This window comes from Heterodontus francisci, chromosome 8, assembly GCF_036365525.1.
Source record: "Heterodontus francisci isolate sHetFra1 chromosome 8, sHetFra1.hap1, whole genome shotgun sequence".
In the NCBI taxonomy this organism is placed as follows: Eukaryota; Metazoa; Chordata; class Chondrichthyes; order Heterodontiformes; family Heterodontidae; genus Heterodontus; species Heterodontus francisci.
The window spans coordinates 57,727,827-57,749,578 of record NC_090378.1 but is presented as its reverse complement, the minus strand read 5'-3'; the positions used below and the strand labels follow the sequence as shown (position 1 = coordinate 57,749,578).

The 21,752-nt window shown below is 43.0% G+C and overlaps 1 protein-coding gene across 8 annotated transcripts in view; it reads left to right on the top strand.

Annotated features, from left to right (window-relative positions):
* Nucleotides 1–21,752, top strand: part of patj (PATJ crumbs cell polarity complex component) — a 472,630-nt gene that overhangs the window by 346,900 nt on the left and 103,978 nt on the right. For all 8 annotated transcript variants that reach the window (XM_068037182.1, XM_068037186.1, XM_068037183.1 and 5 more), the window contains 2 exons: nt 11,279–11,377; nt 14,104–14,196. In XM_068037182.1, the coding sequence (XP_067893283.1) occupies nt 11,279–11,377; nt 14,104–14,196 (192 nt within the window). The remainder of the gene's footprint in view (nt 1–11,278; nt 11,378–14,103; nt 14,197–21,752) is intronic.

Genomic DNA, 21,752 nt, shown 5'->3' with positions numbered 1-21,752 from the left:
GCCTCCCTGTCTGCTGCAGCTAGGTCATGACTAAACAATAAATTAAAAGTGACCAATCCTTGTACCATTAAATCCCTTTGAACTATTGTTCAGCCTTTAAAAAAATCAGTGTGAGACAGAGGCACTTTACTTGAATAATTAGCAACAAGCTCCATAATACATACAGATGCCAGGGAGCACCTGCAGTGTCTGGTAAGCATTACCTTCAGGTTATGTGGTGGTATAATTGCTTTGGTGATGAATATTAATTATTTCTAGCACTTGAGTGTAGCGGTGACTGTTTTGCCAAATGAATGCATCTGTTAGTAATCAGCAGTGTTGGCTTGACTGGATCTTTTCTGATATATTTTAAGTGGAGACAAAATAGAGGTCAATTTCCCAGCAACCAATTGCAAAAGTCATTTTGAGAAAGGTATATTTGATTTTCTAAAAAAAAATTGAAGAAGTAATAAACCATGGTCAAAGATATCCAATTTTGTTATAATCTATCAAAGAAACTTTCAGGAAACCTCGTGCGTTTATGTAAGATACCACACCAGACTGGTGAAAATGTGCTTTTGTTTCATTCTACCCCCACCACCCCCCCCCCCCCCACTTATTGTGCTCAGGGCATGCCGACAATGCGAAGACTGTAATATTGGCCCTCCTCAGGTGTCCTGAGACAGTGGTGGCCACCTTCTAAGCAATTATTGTCATTACTGAGCGACTTGCTTGGCTACTTCATGGCCACATTAGGAATCAATCACATCTTAGCTGAAGAGTGATGAGTAGCTGCGCTGGGAGTGCCAGGATTTATTCCTAGTAACTACATGCACGGAATTATGTTCGCATATGTCAATCAAATCTGCATGAAGAGGTGGACAATTTTTAAAAATATTATTTATCGGAATATACTGAATAAATAAATTATGACAATATTATGTCATGCTCACAGAGGGAACAGTGATGAAATATGAAATAAGATGGAGGAATTATGAAATAAAAGTCAACTGTTGAACTGAACTACAAAATAACAGACACATTTGTGCTACAGGCAAAATGGAATAGAGGTCAGGTGACCCCTCCTGTATTGTCAATAAATCTGTTTGTCTTCAGCTTTGGGGAAAACACATTGAAATGGAAAACAGCCCATTCCATGCTAGCAACTCTTACCTACAGGAATGGAGCTAGCAAAGACTTTTACAGACAGACTGACTCCACAGCCAAAATTAAGATAATAGGTGTGAAAAAGCACCACTTTAGCAGAATGGACCACATTCAGATGCCATCATGTAACAAGGGTTCCCATATCTTGGAACATTGTGTGAATCACCCCAGAGAAAAGAGCCCAGATCCCAACCTGACAAGTTAAACCTGGAAAGAGAGAGAGAAATGCAGAACAGCCAGAAAAGCCTTTCCCATCAGAGCAGCTTTGAGACTGGTCCAGCTAAACAGGATCCTTCCTGATAACATATGTTAACTACTGTAGCAGAGAAATTGCAAGGTGACCTTGGAACTCCCCATCTGTGTAATTGAACCAGAATTTCCAGCATCGACATCAGATTGAGGCTTAACCACAAGGAGCCTGCGACACTTCATCCTTTTCAAGACAACAAATATTCAGGCCTGCACTGCTGCAAGATTTCCTCCTAAAAAGATTCTAAAGATTTTTTTTTTTAAAACAACGAACACTTTTACAACGATTGGACTATTAATTGTATACTACCCTCTACTCTCTATCTTTTCTTGTGTGTGTGTATATGTGTGTGAAGTTGCGAACATTTTTCGATTATTGGGTAAAAGATAAATACTTATCTTTCTGTTTTAACCTACGAGAAAACCTGTCGTCACTCTATTTATTTGACCCTTAAGACACTCGGACTAAAACACTACTTTTAAAACACCATCTGCGGTCAGTTGAGAGGTGAAAGATGGAAGTCACCCACTTCACTTCTCGCCTGCCTGTAACAATTATAAGTTGTTATAAGAACATAAGAAAATCAGAGCCAAAGTAGGCCATACTGTCCTTTGAGCCTGCTTCACCATTCAACTCTACTTTCCTGCCCGATCCCCATATCCTTTGATTTCCTTAAAGCCCAAAAATGTGTTGATCTCAGCCTTGAAAATACTCAATGACAGAGGAGGCACAGCCCTTGAGGTAGAGAATTCGAAAGATTCACAACCCTCTGAGTGAAGAAATGTTTCCTCATCTCGGTCCTAAATGGCTGATCCCTTACACTGAGACGATGCACCCGAGTTCTAGACTCTCCCCAAGGGGAACAGCCTCTCAGCATCTACCCTGTCAAGCCCTCTTAGAATCTTACATATTTCAATGAGATCACCTCTCACTGTTCTGAACTCCAGAGAGTATAGATTTGTAAACACCCAATTGATCAATAGTTCCATTATTATGTATTTTTTCCTGTCACGTACAGCAACCTAGAACCATATTTGAGTCTCCAAACCAAACTACTGACAAATACACATAGGTAAAATGTTTAAAATCACAGATGAAATATGTACTCTCCTTTCACAGGAACACATACCACTTTACTAAAACAAAGGCAGAACACTGCAGATGCTTGAAATCTGAAGTAAATCCAGAAAATGCTGGAAATATGCAGCACGTCAGGTCATCAATCTGAAATGTTAATCATTTTCTAGCTGCACAGATACTGCCTAACCTGCTGAGTAGTTCAAGCGTTTTCTCTTTTTACCCCCCCCCCCCCCCCCCCCCCACCCCTCTTGGCCTAAGTCTAGGTCTTAGATTATTAAGTCTGTCACAGTCTTTCTTCTGTACACTATCATATATGTTCATCTTGCAACCACTTTGATCTTAATGAGACATGCTTACCTCACTCTCTTTCTTCCACCACCCCACCCCCTCCCCCACCAACCCATAAGGAGGACCAGTTGGTCAATTAGACAATAGGCTCATTCCTCATCGGGCAAACAACAGGCAACAGGGTTCTGTTCACGAGCAGCATGTTGAGCAATTACAACTCACAAAAAATCAATAATTTATAAAATAGAACCTAGAAGACTAATCAATAAATATAAAAGTTTGTAACTATCCAACAAATTAATAAATGTTAGAAATGACCATTAGATCTCCCAGAGTCGAATAGTTGGGTGCCACTCGAAGTCTCTCCAGGCGAGGTTGATGAACAGTCTGTGATGGGTAGGCATTCACGGCACTTCATCTTCAGCAGGCGTCACACAGATCTTGCAGCAAAGGGTTTTGCAATAGGTCTACTTGGGTTTTGAAATAGAAGTCTAGTGTTATGAACCAATGCATTGTCAATTCAGCCCCATCGCTCCACAGGTCGCAGCATATTATTAACGTTTTCCCACCTAACCGTAAAACAGCCAAATTAAACACTTTGTTGACCCCCAGAACAAAATACACCAAACCAGGTATCTTTAAACAACAACAAATTAACTATTTATTAATAAACCTAAATTTTTAACACTATTAAGATAAATTTATGTTGAAAGCCCTTATAACTTCCTATTTATCCTAACCCCATACATTCAAAAACTATTAGTTAACCGGTTTTAAAAATGGTGTTTCTTAGGAATAAAATAAGTAGCTGGGTTGCAAGTCCTGGTGGGTTACGTTCCCGGTTGATGAGGTGTCCCAGAGTTGAATCGTAAGATGCAACTCGAAGTCTCCAGGCGAATTTGACAAATTAGTCTTTAGTAGATAGGCATTCAAAGTATTTCAGCTGCAGCTGCAGTTCTTTCAATGAGGAGTACAGCAATAGGTCTACTTGGATTTTCAAACTGGCAGTCCTTCGGCAGAAACTTCACTGAGAATTCCAGCAAACACAAACAGGCAATAGAGAGAGTTACTTCTGTAGCAAAGACTTCTTAGAGTTTCACAGTAAACCAGAAATTACTACCTCCAACAATGAAAATGTTCTTTCCAGGGTTTTTTCCTTCTTAGGCAAACACAGTCTGAGCTCAATGTAGATTTTCTCTGCTAAGATATAGACAGCTTCTTTTCAGTATGCACTGTTGGTTATGCTCTACTTCGGACTGGTTTCAGCCATTCCCTACACACTGTTAAATTGAAACAGTACAGTACGCCTCCTGCTGTTACCTAAGGAATAGGCTGACCGTGGCACTGTTCTCAAAGTATCTAAAAAAAAATCTCTGTCTTAAAGGTACGCCTTTTTGACAGCGTCTCAAAGGCACACTTTTAAACGGAGAAAAAAAAAGTTCCATGACACTAGCAACAGAAGCTTTCTTGAGCTTTCAGGATCTTCCAAAACATAAAAGGCAACAGGAATCACTCCTGAGACAGAGATTTTTCAGAAACTGGAGGCAATAGGAATCTGCTGCCTTTAAAAATGCAGGGCTTCCTCTCAGAAAAGGAGCCTTTCTCCACAAAGAGCAGCAACTCCTCTATTCCTCAGTCTCTTCCTCTCCAGGCAGACCACAGCCACCACCTCAAATGTAGAATTTCTTTTTACAAGAGAGGCAAGCCTTCTTTTTCAGGGAGAGATCTTTTCTTTGGTCTGTAAAACAAACAGGTCCCAGCCAGTTTGTTCTGCCTCCTGCCTGTCCAGCTTACTAGTCTCCGCAATGCAAAAAATTTAAACTGAAACGCTAACAATCAAGTCATGTGACCTGTCATTTCCCTTGCTCTTGTTTGGAACAGGTGTCTTGTAGTCTATCGCACTTAGTTCAAACACCAGGTTTCAGCATTCAATGTTCATAGAGAAAAATCCTTTTTCTCAGTTTTTAAAAACATACAGAAGTCTTAACTTTCAAATTTAAAAAAAACAAAGCTCTTGTGACAATATACATTATACGATTATTCCTAGTAAACATGGCGCTTGGTTTGCTACGCATTCATACCAATAGCTACACTGACCAACATATTATAGAATCATAGAATAATGCAAAACAGGAGAAAGTCATTCATCTCATCATACCTATGCTGGGTCTTTGGTAGATCTGTTCAATTAATGCTATTTCCCACACCTTTTGAGGTATATTCCTTGTGCGACATAGGTTGTTTTATAACAAATTACCCTTAAAATTTTTACCAACTTTATTAATCTTACAGATCATGCTTTTCCCTCACTGATTCAGCATTAATCTCTGCCATTTTGTAAAATAAGAAAATAGAATAAACTTGTATTTATACATTACCTTTCACATCCTCAGTATATTGCAAAGTGCTTCATAGCCAGTGAAATACTGTTGAAGTAAAGTCATTGTTGTAAAACTGGTAAACATGGCAGCCAATTTGTCCATGGTAAGGTCCCACAAACATCAATGAAATTAATGATTGAACAATTTTTTTTAAGTCATGCTGTTTGAGGAATACATGTTGGCCTGGACACTGGGAGAGCTGCTCAGCTGTTCAAATAGTGCCATGGGACATTTTGTGTCCAACTGAGAAAACAGATGAAGCCTTGGTTTAACGTCCCTCTCTGAAAGATGGCACTTCCGACAGTATTGCAGTCCCTCAGTACTATAGCTTACTGCACTGAAATGTCAGCCTCATTTATGAGCTCTCTTCTCTGGAGTAGGGTTTGAATTCTCAACTTTCTGACCCAGAAACAAGACGACTAACACTGAACCAAAGCTGACATCTCTCATTTGGTCATTTTATAAAACTTTTGAGTTCTTTTGAACTAGAAGGATGCATTGTGTCTATTGGGACTGAAGAAGCTATGGAGAATCAAATTAAGAGCTGATCTTATCCGACTGCACTGCTTTGCGATTCCAATTTGAACTTGTTCCATGTATTAACAGATTAGATTTTAGTCACTCCTTCCAGCCTAACTTAACTCCAGAAATGTTTTCTTTGAAGCTGGACACTCAATAGCCCTAATCATGTAAGCAAATTCTAAATACAGTGGTCAAAAAAGTTGAGCCAAAAGTAGCTTGAAAACAAAATACAGCTTTGCTTTTACTCATGCTTTCATTTTTAGGAATGATCTTATGGCTCCTGGGCTGTTACTTTAATTTCAGTGTCGTGGAAATGTGTGATTCTGACTTGGGTATTGCCAATGCAGCACAAACTTACTGACTAAGAGGAAGCAGATCCCTACCAACCCTTCTTTGCCCTTTCTCCGCAACTCCCCCCTCCCCCCGCCCCTCGCAATCCCCCAACAAAATTCTTTAATGTTTACAACTACTTACAACTGTTTACTGAAGTACACCTATTGAACTAGTTACTTTTTTCCTCCTTCCTTGGTTAAGTGTCTGGATTTTCTCTCCATCACCAAATCAAACTGATATTTCGTCACTAAAATTAGTATTGCAAGGCATGTATGAGTTCAACAATAAGTTGTCTGTTCATCTATGGAGTCAGGCTTGTACATGCATATCGCACAGTAAATTTTGCAGTGTTAGAATTTGCCTTTGGAATGCTTTGGCTAAAGTCTTGAACTGCAACTAAAACTGGTACTGGCACATCACTAACTGATCTTTCCTGTAACACTTGCCAGTAAAGCATATGAATTTATGATTAAACAAATGAAGTTTTACATAATTATAGATTGAATAAACCCTGATCCTTTTCGGTACCAGATTGCAGATCATCTTTCCCAGACAGGCCTGGGATGAGGATATTATTAAGACCTAACTGGCTGGTTGTACCAATCTAAGTGGTGATCTGAGTGAAATCCATGTCAACTTGGATAACTTTCTATCAATTGGCAAATCCATGTGCATTTTATTATCCAGAAAGAGCAATTTAAGAGAGAACATAGAACAGTCCAGCACAGTACAGGCCCTTCGGCCCACGATGTTGTGCCGAACCTTTAACCTACTCTAAGATCAAACTAACTGCCTACCCTTCATTCTACTATCATCCATGTACCTATCCAAGAGTCGCTTAAATGCCCCTAATGTAGCTGCTTCTACTACCACCGCTGGCAGCGCATTCCACGCACCCACCACTCTGTGTAAAGAACCTACCTCTGACATCGCCCCGAAACCTCCCTCCAAACACCTTAAAATTATGCCCCCTGGTGATAGCCCTTTCCACCCTGGGGAAAAAGTCTCTGACGATCCACTCTATCTATGCCTCTCATCATCTTGTACCCCTCTATCAAGTCACCTCTCATCCTTCTTCACTCCAATGAGAAAAGCCCTAGCTCCCTCAATCTTTCTTCGTAGGACATGCCCTCCAGTCCAGGCAGCATCCTGGTAAATCTCCTCTGCACCCTCTCTAAAGCTTCCACATCCTTCCTATAATGAGGCGACCAGAACTGAACACAATATTCCAAGTGTGGTCGAACCAGGGCCTTATAGAGCTGCAGCATAACCTCGCGGCTCTTAAACTCAACCCCCCTGTTAATGAAAGCCAACACACCATACGCCTTCTTAACAACCCTATCAACTTGGGTGGCAACTTTGAGCGATCTATGGACATGGACCCCAAGATCCCTCTGTTCCTCCACACTACCAAGAATCCTGTCTTTAAGCCTGTATTCCGTATTCAAATTCGACCTTCCAAAATGAATCACTTCAGACTTTTCCAGGTTGAACTCCATCTGCCACTTCTCAGCCCAACTCTGCATCCTGTCAATGTCCCGTTGCAACCTACAACAGCCTTCCACACTATCCACAACTCCAGCAACCTTCGTGTCATCGGCAAACTTGCTAACCCAGCCTTCCACTTCCTCATCCAAGTCATTTATAAAAATCACAAAGAGCAGAGATCCCAGAACAGATCCTTGTGGAACACCACTGGTCACCGAGGGGGCAATCAAGATGTGCAAGCAATACACTTGTACATTGGAATTTGGTTCGCTTGCATTATGGTTCCCTGAATTTTGTTGCAGCCGACCGGTCAAGACAAAGCCCCCAATCAAAACGTAAGAATCTGATGGGAGAAATGCATTGTTGATTCAGTCCCGTCACTCCTTGGATAGCCTAACGTATCATTTTTAAACTTTACAAATTAAAGAAAGCCCAAGCCAAATTGTACCATCTATTAACCCCCAAATGAGGCAAATCAAACCAGGTGTCTTTGGATCAACAAATTAACTGTTTAATTAGAAAAACTAAATTCTTAAACACTACCAAGATATGAACAACATTTAAAATAGAAAAATTAGCGTCCCTTGTACATTTATGCTCCTGCTGAAGTGAAATCTTCCGATGTGGAACAGTCCAAGGTTGCTTGAAGTCCTCACAGCCATCCGATGAGGGGAAAAAAAAGGTTCTTCAACAGTAGAACAGTCCGTAGTCTAATTCAGCAGTTGAATTGATGCTTTTCTTTTCCAACGATGAATTTCAACAATTACAGTTCAGTAGTTAAAGGGATTGATTATTTTCTTTTAAGAAATTAATATGGCTTTAAATCAGAATTCTGAGAGTATAATAAATACTTCTTCTTTGGCCTCCTTATCTCGAGAGACAATGGATACGCGCCTGAAGGTGGTCAGTGGTTTGTGAAGCAGCGCCTGGAGTGGCTATAAAGGCCAATTCTAGAGTGACAGGCTCTTCCACAGGTGCTGCAGAGAAATTTGTTTGTTGGGGCTGTTGCACAGTTGGCTCTCCCCTTGCGCCTCTGTCTTTTTTCCTGCCAACTACTAAGTCTCTTCGACTCGCCACATTTTAGCCCTGTCTTTATGGCTGCCCGCCAGCTCTGGCGAACGCTGGCAACTGACTCCCACGACTTGTGATCAATGTCACAGGATTTCATGTCGCGTTTGCAGACGTCTTTAAAGCGGACGGCCGGTGGGTCTGATACCAGTGGCGAGCTCGCTGTACAATGTGTCTTTGGGGATCCTGCCATCTTCCATGCGGCTCACATGGCCGAGCCATCTCAAGCGCCGCTGACTCAGTAGTGTGTACAAGCTGGGGATGTTGGCCGCCTCGAGGACTTCTGTGTTGGAGATACGGTCCTGCCACCTGATGCCAAGTATTCTCTGGAGGTAGCGAAGATGGAATGAATTGAGACATCGCTCTTGGCTGACATACGTTGTCCAGGCCTCGCTGCCATAGAGCAAGGTACTGAGGACACAGGCCTGATACACTCGGACTTTTGTGTTCCGTGTCAGTGCGCCATTTTCCCACACTCTCTTGGCCAGTCTGGACATAGCAGTGGAAGCCTTTCCCATGCGCTTGTTGATTTCTGCATCTAGAGACAGGTTACTGGTGATAGTTGAGCCTAGGTAGGTGAACTCTTGAACCACTTCCAGCGCGTGGTCGCCAATATTGATGGATGGAGCATTTCTGACGTCCTGCCCCATGATGTTCGTTTTCTTGAGGCTGATGGTTAGGCCAAATTCATTGCAGGCAGCCGCAAACTTGTCGATGAGACTCTGCAGGCACTCTTCAGTGTGAGATGTTAAAGCAGCATCGTCAGCAAAGAGGAGTTCCCTGATGAGGACTTTCCGTACTTTGGACTTCGCTCTTAGACGGGCAAGGTTGAACAACCTGCCCCCTGATCTTGTGTGGAGGAAAATTCCTTCTTCATAATAAATAGGGTTTAAATAAACCGAGAGAGTGCTCTATTTCCTTCAATATATGCTGGCAGACTGTCTGTCTGTGTCTGTTAACTGTGTCTCAAAAGCCAGTTTTTTAGCTTGTTTCAAAAGTCAACCTGCAACATTGTATCTCATGTCCTTGGTCCCGAGTGGCTGTATCCTACGGCAACCAGAATGCATGTTTGAAGCTGGCTGTATGCTATGGCAATGAGAATGCATCCTATGACTCAGTCCCTGGAACTTGCTGCCTTAAAGCAGTACTTATCCTGTTATAGCCTTAAAGGCACACTGCATACTTCCCGGAAAAGAAAAAAAAACTACAGGATCATAACACTTTTAATTGTTAAAATTTCAGTGGCAGAATTGTAGACCCATATTTTCTTATCCTGTGACCTAAAGTAAACAGGAACTAAATGCAAGGGTTTCTGAACTCACAGTGGCATTATTTAAAAATTGCATTTCTGTGAAAAGTTCTGTAAAATTCCTTTTGTGTTGGGCACAGGAATATGGCAGTGCCAATTATCCATGTCTCAAATCAACATAACCATCAGAATTACCCATGGTGAAAACTCCATGCCATCATCAAACAGGTGAGCTCGACTTCAAGGCTCATTGGTACAGTCAGGTAATTGTGTGATCTCAGTGATTAGGGGAGGATAGTGGAGAGTTTCCAAGAGAAATGTGGGCGATGCTACTTCAGTCTAATTTTCTTTTTTGATCCAGCAGCATTGTAGTCATTCTAAGTAATGTGACTTTTGCAAGTTTTGTTGCATTCTTTATGTGCAATTCTGTCGAGGCCCTCTAAGAAAAAAAAGACTTGCATTTATGATTAGATTATTGTATATCGCACCTTTTATAACCACAGGAGGTCCCAAAGTGCTTTAGAGTCAATGAAATACTTTATTTTTGAAAGATGGTCACTGTTAAAATGCAGGAAATGCAGCAGCTAATTTGTGCACAGCAAGGTCCCACAAACAGCAATGTGATAATGAACAGGTAATCTGCTTTTATGATGTTGGTTGATGGATGAATATTGGCCAGAATACAGGGAATAACTCCCTCGCTGTTCTTTGAAATAGTGCTATAGGATCTTTTATGTCCGCCTGAGAGGGGCAGGTGGGGGGGGACGGCTTTGGTTTTGACGTCACATCCGAAAGACATTATCAACAGTGCAGCATTCCCTTAAATAGTAAAAACAGAAAATGCTGAAATTAACATTTCAGGTCAATGACCTTTCATCAGAACTCTCATTCCCTCAGTACTGTACTAGATAGTTTTTATAATTTTTGGGCTTGGGTACTGGAGTGGATTTCTGAGTCAGAGGCAAGCGTGCTACCAACTGAGCCATGGAGAGGAAACTGGGTTGTGCAGTGGGCTACTCACTGATCTTTTACCTCACATGCACTGATTCAAATGCAGACTGACAAAACAAAGGGCCATTCTGTCTGCTGGCTGCATGTGATCCATGTGAAATGAGTTTGGGTGGTCTCGATCCCATTGCTAGTGTGCATGTGGCTTACAATAAAACAGCTCCAGATTTGGTTGGTACAAATCAGCAATCTCACCCAGAAAATAATGCGGAAATAATGTAGCCTCTTCTGAAATTGGAACAGAGTCAATTATTGACATTGGGTGACTATAAAAGGAAGATGTTGCATTCCTCAACACACACATCCATCACATTGATGAACACAAAAAAATAAGCAAGTGAAAACCAACTCCTCTATCGAACTCGCACTTAAAAAAAGTAAAATTCTGCTTGATTGCTTTTCCAGGGAGCGATGAGAATTTTTTTCTCTGAATAGTGTTAATACAATACTTCGTAATGTGTTTAGATTTTAGATACCACAGGAGTGTTGTCCTCCCTGGAACAATCATCCTCGCTATCAGATTTTTCAAGTTTCAAGAATGTACAGCATATACTATTAACTAAGGTAAGAAAAGTAGTACAAATCAAAGTGATTTTTAAATTTCTATTTTTATTCAATGTTCTTGTCCTTTGCATGGTATATCCTTGATGTTGTAAGAAAGAATGTTGTAGAAAAAATGTTGAAATGAGCTCTAAGGTAATTTATCAATGCAGTGTCATCAAAATTGGGCCAGATTTTATATGCTGCATTCTGTTTTAATTCTCCCAGATCAGACTTTGATATCACTTCTGCCTATGTAAGTGAAGAGACAGGGATTGTAGTAAAGAACACCTGCAAGGCTGCAACGTAAAAACAAATACAATAAGAAATGTGAATGCCATGCTTAGATTTGAGTTCCTCAAGTCTCGTAAAGATAAGTTTGTATTTGGTTTATGCACAAAGTGTCTAACCAGTTGAACCAGCTTACTGCCACTCATTGTCCAAGCTCAAGCATAAACAATGACCACTGAGGCTTGGAACCAGAGCATAGGCTGAAGATTTATGGAGCAGGGTAGAACCACACCACACAATTTGCAGTATAGATTGTGCATGTGCATTGAAACTAGAAGGAATGAGTCGTAAAAAGAAAAATAATTATTTTCAGAATGAATCTGATGCATTTACAATTTAAAATGGATTGTTATAATGCGAAATTTGACATAGAAGCTCTTTTAAAGTCTTGTATCTTTTAAAATCCCTTGGGAAGTCTGGATTTGAACTATGATTTAACTACCAGTTGGAAACTAGAGCTTACCAGTTCTTACCAAGTCAACTGTGTCAAATATTCCACTTTGTTTAAACAAGTGGTAAATTCAATGCCATTGAATACATGTTATTTCTTTGCTGAATTTCATCTCATTCGTTAGAGTTTTGAGGCAATGAGGAGGTGTTTCTGACATGGGTGCAGTTTTGTAACCAAATAGCTAGAAATGGGATTTACAAACATTTACAAATGAAAGTGTGCTATTTGCACCTTTTTACCAGGGTCAGCTGTTTGTTTTAATTATGCAGAGCTCCAGGTGCAGAGTTATTCATGTATAGGGAGAAAACTAGTGGTGCAAGTGAAAAATTGTATGTAAATGAAATTTAAACCGATGGGGACAATTAAAGAGGAGTGTCACAAGGTTTGATAAAAATTCTGGAAGCCTATTCTAAATTCTAGAATGCACTTGAATCCATTAAAAGCCTGAGCCAAGGTTGTAGGGGGAGAAAACAGGGGAAAAAAATGTTGGGAAAGAAAACCCACAGTGCAAGCGTGCATCTGCAAGCAGATGCTAGAGCATCCCAGCACCTGAGCCCTGTTTAATGGGCGAGGGTAATGGGCAGTGCAGTGGGGTTGGTTGTTTATTAAAACAGCAGCTCCTTTCCATCCGTGCCAGTAGCAGTCACAATGAAATAACCAGCAAAAAGTATAGGCCACGCAAGTAGTAAATAAATTAGTTATAACCATCCATTGTCGAGGTCTGTCGCAGGGAATAAATCTGACTTAAATACCTGGGCAGCAGATTGCCTCTACTTGAATACATTGTGAATACCAAATCTATTTGTAATAAAGATCATTCTTTTAGAAAGGTGCATGCACTCTACCACAATAATCTTTCGTATAATATATGTAATATATGGGCTTCCCATTATGTAGTAATGGTACACATTTACATGGTTGGTACATCAGGAAACACAGCTTATAAAGTTGGTGGTGGGATTCCACAGGAAGGGCCCATTGCCATAGTAACACATGAGCTTGATGAAGCTTGTGTAATTGTGTCTCATTTGTCAAAAAGGACACAAGCTGCTGCTGTCAGGTTCCTTTCCCCCTCAATTTCACTGCTGTGCTAATCGCTAGTATTGCAGTTTCTGTTTACTGTAGATAGTGCTAGCAGATGCAGAGAGGGGATGAAAGCTTGGTCGGAGAGGATGAGGGGAGAACCACTCTGTTTGTGCTGATATTTGTCAATGTTGGAACACTGACTGAGCCCCAAAACTCTTAACTGTCAGCCTGAAGCTCTGATGGCTGGCATATATGACTAATGTGGAAAATTACACAATGCAAAAATAATCACTGTCATGTCATATCTACAGTGAATTTTCATAATTTTATTCAAGTTTCTCCAACAAAATCTTGCACTGCAATATATCTCAATGTGACATACAATAATAGATTGTATTTCAGTGTTTTGCTTCAATAAATGGAGGAAGCTTTGGATATTTGGAAAGACTAGTCTTTTTCTCACCCCACGCCAAAAGCATTGACTCCTACTCAGGTATAGTTCCATAGGCACTCACGGCCTTCGTCCTTTAGCCATTCTTCAAGTATAACCTTAGAGTGGTGGCAGGTTTTTAAAATCTTAGAAGGAAGGCATGGCAACTAATTTCAGTCTTGTTTCTACCTTAGATTTATGCTGTCCAGCAGGAGACTGGATAGTGATCAGGAGCTAAAACCCTGGTTGATTCTCCCTTCCCCATCAATGCCCATCCCACCCCACCAACCCAGTCCAAGGACATAGAGACCAATTGTAGCACTTCTACTGCTATCCTTGCTGAGATCAGCTAACAATACAAACTAGGATTTCATATGGGACTTTCCGATCTGTAAGGCAGATTTCCACTAGACAGGAGACTTCAACTGAGCCATTGGGAAAATCTATAGCATATTATTTGACAAGTTAACAATGATTAATTGAATTGCAAAGTGATGAGCACTCAAAAGTACTACATGTGTAAAATATTGACTTCTAAAATCTAATTTATAGGACCAGAGTGGCCTTGGTCTGGCTATCAGTGAAGACAATACGAGTGAAGGAGTTCTCATTAAAAGTCTCACTGACAATGGAGCAGCAATAAAGGTAAGAAGTTGATTTAAACCAATTCAGCAGTCAAGTACTAGCTGTTTAGCCAGGCAGGTTGAAGGTCTGACATTGAACAAAAACAATAACTTGCATTTATATAAGACCTTCAACATAGAGATATATCCCAAGGTGCTTCACAGAGATTTTGGGAAGAAATGGATGCTGAACCAAAGATCGAGATATTCAGAGGAGCAACCAGAAGCTTGATTGAATAAGTGGGTTTTAAGGAGTTTCTAAAAGGAGGAGAAAGAGGGGGAGAGTTTTAGGGAGGGAATTTCAGGACCTCGGATCTAGGCAGCTGAAAGCATGGCCAACAGTTGCGTGGCGACAGGAGGGTGTTGTATGCAAAAGAGGTCGGTATCTGAGAAATGGAGTGTTTGTGCAGGAGTCATAGCACTGGAAAAGATGACAAAGATAGAAAAGTATTGTTTTTGTTGTTGCATTGATCTGGGCATGGCACCAAAAGGGACAGTTATACCATAGAATTTACCCTATGCAAAGCTCTTTCAGCTTAGCATTGAAACAGATTGGGTAGTATACCTCAGAAGTCATTCACTCAGATTGAATTCTGGCCAACAGTCTAACCTCACTATGCACCTGCAGCAGATTATAGAATCATAGAATGCTGATTAGAATTTTAAATTTGAGGCATTTTTTGGATCAGGTGCCAAGGCAAATTAGCAAAGACAGAGAACAATGTGGTTGACTCTTAACTGCCCTCTGAAATGGCCTAGTAAGCCACTTCTTTTCAATGACAATTAGGGATGGGCAGTAAATGCTGGCCTTAGCAGCCATGCTCATATCCCAAGAACAAATTTTAAAAAAGACGGTGGGTTTAAGGTTTTTGCAGGATGGGAAATTAGCCAGGAATAGTCAAATCATGACACGACAAAGACATGGATGAGGGTGTCAATGACCGATGTGGTGACATCAGGGTGGATGCAGATGATGATCCAAAAAATGGTAGGCTGTATTTATGAAGGAAAAAGTGTGGGTTTCCAGCTGTCTGGTTCATCTGCAACAGTGCTGAGATGATGGCTTCAGTATTCCCGATGTCTAGCTGGAGGAAATTCTGGCTCATCCAACACTAGGGGCTGAATTTTCACCACGGAGGTAGGAAACAGGAGTTTTTGGGTCAGAAACCCGCCTCTGGTGGGAAACTGATTAGAGTTAAGATTTTTGCATAGAGAAGCCCGTAATTGGTATGGAGGTGGGTTTCTTGTCCATTTAGAGCCAGTGGGGGCAGGAACGGAGACAGGTCAGATGAAGTGTAGGACCCATTTAGACTTCCACGGCTGTCATCGCCGAGGGGAAGAGATCTGCGATTTATGCCAAAGCTTTTCACTGCACCAGAGGGAAGCGAGATGTCAGAGAGGAGCCAGAGCCCTGGCACACGGAGCAGGGCAGCCCCTCGCTTCATCAATGCCAACCTGGATCTAATGCTGGATGCCTTGATGGGGGAGGTCCTTTTCTCAGAGGAGGCCTCCTTGTCATGCAGCAGGGGCATCGATCTGTTCAGTGTCATCTCCCAACACCTCCTCTTCCTCTCTCATTTCCTGCTCCTCTCCCAATGAGCTGTCTCCTTCCAGGGTCTCATTGTCCTCAAGGTCCACACTGCTGTGCAGGAGCATGTAATGGAGAGCGCAGCAGACCATCAGAATGACCGAGACTCTTGCAGGAGGGTATTGGAGGTCACCATCCGACCGGTCCAGGGACCGGAATTACATCTTCAGTAGCCTGACGGCATGCTCAATAGTTGTGGCATTGGCTGTATCACCTCTGTGCCTCTAAGGGCTTTGTAGAGGGGTGAGTAGCTGTCTCTTCGAGTGGTATCTTGTTCCCTAGGTTCCATCCATGCTCTTTGGGAGTTGGAGTGAAGATCTGAGGCAGCCTGACGGTGGAGCATGAAGGAGTCATGGCAGCTGCCAGGAAAGCGAGCGCAAACATCGAGGAAGCTCTTGTTGTGTTTGAAGACCAGTTGGACATAGAGGGAGTGGAAGCCCTTCATGTTGATGGGTCTCACTGGCTTGTCTCTGGGTGCCTTGATGGCTACATGAGTACAATTGATGTCCTGCACCTGGGAGAATCCAGCGATGGAGGTGAAACCCAGTGCCGTCTGTCGCTGCGGGACCATGTCTGTCATTAAATGAATGTGCTGTCCAGCCCTACCAAAGAGGGCATCACTGACCAGTGAGATGCACTGATGTGCAGCCGCTTTTGAGATGCCAGTAAGGTCCACAGCTGATCCTTGTAAGGAGCCAGAAGCGAAGGGGTTTAAAGCCACAGTGACTTTGACGGTCACTGACAGAGCATGGCAACCAATTCTGCGAGCTACGAGGCCTTCAGCAACAAGGGCACAGATGTCTGTGACCTTCTTTCTTTGGCCTCCTTGTCTCGAGAGACAATGGGTAAGCACCTGGAGGTGGTCAGTGGTTTGTGCAGCAGCGCCTGGAGTGGCTATAAAGGCCAATTCTAGACTGACAGACTCTTCCACAGGTGCTGCAGATAAAATTGGTTGTCGGGGCTGTTACACAGTTGGCTCTCTCCTTGCGCTTCGGTCTTTTTTCCTGCCAACTACTAAGTCTCTTTGACTTGCCACGCTTTAGCCCTGCCTTTATGGTTGCCTGCCAGCTCTGGCGATCGCTGGCAACTGACTCCCACAACTTGTGATCAATGTCACAGGACTTCATGTCACGTTTGCAGACGTCTTTAAAGCGGAGCCATGAATGGCCGGTGGGTCTGGTACCAGTCACGAGCTCACTGTACAATGTGTACTTGGGGATCCTGCCATCTTCCATGCAGCTCACATGGCCAAGCCATCTCAGGCGCCGCTGGCTTAGTAGGGTGTATATGCTGGGGATGTTGGCCGTCTCGAGGACTTCTGTGTTGGAGATATGGTCCTGCCACCTGATGCCAAGGATTCTCTGGAGGCAGCGAGATGGAATGAATTGAGACGTCGCTCTTGGCTGATTCTCGGTCATCTCCAGGTAGCTGTGTCTTTGGTGGTAGATCCTGTGTTGAGGGTTTGGCCTTCGTTGCTTTCCTGTGCTTTCCTCTCCTTTGCCCACCTGATGCCTGGGATTCTGCCCTTCTTGTGGAGCGTGTAGCCCCTCATCACCACTGAGCCCAAAATCTGACAGTCTGTGCCCCCATTGCTAGCTGGAGCCTTCCTTCTGGGTAGGTGGCTGCCCAATTGTCTGTGGCAGCCTTGGCTACTACTCTTCAACCCCTGTGATGCCAGGGGGTGCTGACACTGTTCAAAGTATGGGTGCTGAGTGCCCACTCTGCCACCTGCACAGCACCAAGGTCACCTCCTTACCAAGTGCTGAGTCCCCCTTTGCCCTGCTGTCCTTCATATGATGATGCCCTGGGGCAACCATGACTATCTCCCCACTCTTTACCCACCTCCCTTCTGCTGATCAGTTTCTGACACTGCGGGTAACCCCTGAGCCCCTTTAAAAAATGTTAACTTCAACCCTTGACGAGCCGTTAATGAGCTTTTAAACTGCTTTAATTGGCCTCAATTAGGATGAGAGCAGGATTCCGGTCCCAACCCAACTTTAGTGGAGTTCCCAGCGGGAACGCCATCTTAAAATTGACACGCTGCCCAGCATGGGTATTTTTGGGGCCATTCCCCACTTCCCCCACCCCCAACCTCTGTTACTGACTTCAGGGAGCACCACAAATTTGGGCACCACAAATTTGGCCTAGATGTCAGATATTATGACAACACAGAGGCTGATGGAGATTTACAGCAAATGTAATGAGCAATGGCAGGACAAACCTAAGTGGCACAATAGAAAGTCTTAGTTTGGCTCATATGAGGGTGTCCGCAAGCTAAAATTCCTATAATAAACTGATAATCTTTAAAGCTGCATTTACAGTTCAAGTTTAGCATCAGTGCACGGCAATTTTGGCTTCAAACTGATGCTCCACTTGTCTGATGTAAATTGGGTATTACATTTGAATTGATTCCAAAGTGAAGCAGCATGGGACTCTGTCCTGCTGAGATTCTCACTGTACTCGGTGTCAGGTTGGGCCCTTACTCCAGTTTCATGCTGCATTTACGCTAAAACGGTAATGTTGGTTTTGAACAAAACTGTTTTCAATGATGCTACAGTTCAAGTTTAAGTGCAGTCTTAGATCATAACACTTGTATATTTTGATGTACTGGGAATGATTTTTGTTGTGATGGTCTTTTTGTTAGTATGTTAAATATAATCATTTAAATATATGTTTATGCTAATATGTATTACAGGAAGTGATGCAGCATCACGTGATTCAGTTCTCTTGCACAGTTAGCACATGTAAGCTGAAGCAACAACAAATCTGCATGTTCTGATGAAGGGTCACTGACCTGAAACGTGAACTCTGCTTCTCTCTCCACAGATGCTGCCAGACCTGCTGAGTATTTCCAGCACTTCTTGTTTTTATAACAAGTCTGCATTAAAGCTCTGCATTCAAACCTTTATGCCTGCCCTTCAGCTTTGTTTGTATTAGTCTAGAAAGAGATATATGGTGGCAGTGGTAGTGAATCGACAGCATTGATCAGCAGCTGAAAACACCAATTCAAGTCAGAAGCCCTACCTGAAGTGCTGCGACCAGATCACTGTTCTCACATTGGGAGAGCAATAGTGTGAGTAGAGATCGAAGGAAATTTGTGCATACACCCGGTTTTGCCCTGAGCCGGCAAGAAAAGTTATCGGTAGTTTCAGCTGCAGAGATCAGTGCAACGTTGTGTTTTGGCACGGAGTCCATACCGTCGTAGCTGCACATGCACGCCATTAGCCAACACTGACGTCAGGACCCCTCCCGCCTACAAGCTCACAAGCCTGCGCTGCAGCAACACAGCTTCGGGTGTGGCTTCTGCTCAACTCTGCAGACATCACAGCCTGTTTCAACTTTTAAAGCAAGGTAATGATGGAACTGCACCAGTCCTCGGGGGGAAAAAAAGTAGAAGGCTGAGGAAATGGCAGCCAGATTTCCAGAGATGGACTGGAAAGCGCCTGATGTCCCAGGTGAATTCAAATTGTTTAAACAGAGGATTGAACTATGTTTCCTAGACCATGAGGTTGTGGATGCAGAGGAACAAGTGATAAAAATCAGGATCGCTCTAGGAAACAAAGGTCTGCTCAAAATCAATACCTGTGGTTTATCTGAGGCTGACCAGAACGATCCATCAAAGCTATGGGCCACATTAGAAAGTCAGCTTCGGATTAAAGTTACTTGCAGAGTACACCACCTGGAATTCTTGCGGTATAGACAGAAAGCCAATGAGAGCTTGGACGATTTTGTTAACCGATATAAAGAGAAAGCAAGAGAATGCGCCTTCCCTGCTGCTGAACTCTGGGAACGAATTATGGAGTTGGTTATCGCTTACAGTCCAATTGAGGCATTCCAGGAAGACCTCCTGGAAAAGCTGAAGGGACATGGAGTGCCGAGTATGTTACGGGACCTTACACAGATACGAGGCAATTATCATAGTGTTTGCAAGCCTTCGGGTCCAAAATGCCTGTCAGTACAATATCCAGGGCACCCAGGCAGAACAAGGTATGCAGTAACTGAGGGCTGTCCCACCAACCACGTAGATGCACGGCATGCGCAGACACAGGCAAAGCATGTGGGCTTAGAGGGGACAGGGCCAAACTTTGCAGAAGGTCCAGCAGCAGGAATGCTTGGAGAAACCAGAGCAGGCAGCGCTCAAAGAGCAGAAGTCCGCCCCCCACCCCCCAGAGGTGAAGGGAGGGGAGGCACTTCCAGGCATCACCAGAGGCATCGACTCATCCACGAAATGGGGGAACACCTGACCAAAATGGGATGAGGTGGATTAAGCTGAAGACACTAAAGGCAAACAGCTATTCCACACAATCACCTTAGCAGAACAGGTACTTTCCGTTCACAAAACGGAAGCTTTTGCAACACTACAGATTGTCTGGACGGCATTGACTGAGAGTGAAGACTGACACAAGTGCAAGTGCCAACCCTCTACCTTTCTGCATTCTCAAGGACATGTACCACGAGATATGTAAGTCTGTGGTCCAACCCACAAGCATGAAGCTTACGGCATACAATGTTCGACAATAAAGTGCCTAGGCTCCCTTGACCTAAAATGCAGGTACAAAGAGTCAACATGGTCTACTTAGATATTCTACATAGTGGATGTGTCAGGACCAGCAGTAGCAGGACCGCTGGCATGTAACTAACTTAACATGGTTACCATCCGTGAGCTGACCCAGTCAGAAGACCACCCATTGGATCGGTACGAGACCTCCAGAAGTTGTACCGATATAAATATACGAGCTCGGAGCAGGAGTGGGCTATTTGGCCCTTCGAGCCCGCTCCGCCATTCGAAAAGATCATGGCTAATCTGTTTTGTGGACTCAACTTCACATTCCGCCTACCTCTGATACCCCTTGACTCCCTTGTTTGTCAAGAATCTATCTACCTCTGCCTTAAAAACATTTAATGACCCTGCATCCACCACCCTCTGAGGAAGAGAGTTCCACAGACTCACAACTTTCTAAGAGAAATAATTTCCCCTCATTTCTGTCTTTAATGCTTGACCCCTTATTTTTAAACTGTGCCACCTAGTTTTAGTCTCTCCCACACGGGGAAACATCCTTATACAAACATGGACCATGAACCGGGACTGTTTGACACGGTAGGGAATTTTCATGGGGACGCAGTCCTATACCTTAAGGTGCAATGCCATTCATCAACCCATTGCGAAAATGCAGCATGCACATCCGAGAAAAGTTGAAGACGGAACTGGATGGAATGGAAAAAGAAGGCATCATTCAACAAATGCAACATCACACAGACTGGTGCAGTTCCATCATAACCGTAATCAAGAATGACAGTTCAGTTCGACTATGTGTAGATCCAAGGAGGCTAAATAAAGCCTTAAAGAGATGTCCTCATAAGAAACCAACACCAGAAGAGTTAAACCCAATGTTTGCTGCAGCGAAACACTTTCCAAAGTAGATGCAAAAAACAGATATTGGTCCATACACTCATCAAGAGGGTTGCAAGAGCTAACAAAGTTCAGAATTCCCTTTGGCAGGTACTGTTTAAACCATTTACTATTTGGGCTGTTGACCATCCAGGATATATTTCAACAGCGTGTGGACTGGATAACAGAACAAGTCCCGGGTTGTGTGTGTATTGACAACAACAAATCGTGTTGTAGAACATACGGAAGAAGAGCATGATAGAAACCTACACAGACGAGAAGGTTTGGTTTTCAACAGCAAAACGTGCTCCATTAAGGCTGATCCCATAAATGTTTTGGTGCCTTTTATTCAAATTCAGGCATCTGCCAGGATCCTGGGAAGATCAAAGATATCCAGTCAATGCTGTAACCGCAGGACAAAGGCACCCTCCAATGGTGTCTGGGTCTATTCAACTTCCTTGCTGCATACATACCAAGCTTCTTGGCGAGTGCTTCTCCACGAAGAGAACTGGTGAAGAAAGACAAGCCATTCCTGTCGCAGGACGATCACCAACTGCTTTCAATGCATTGAAACAAGCACTGTCAGCCAAGTCATTTCTTC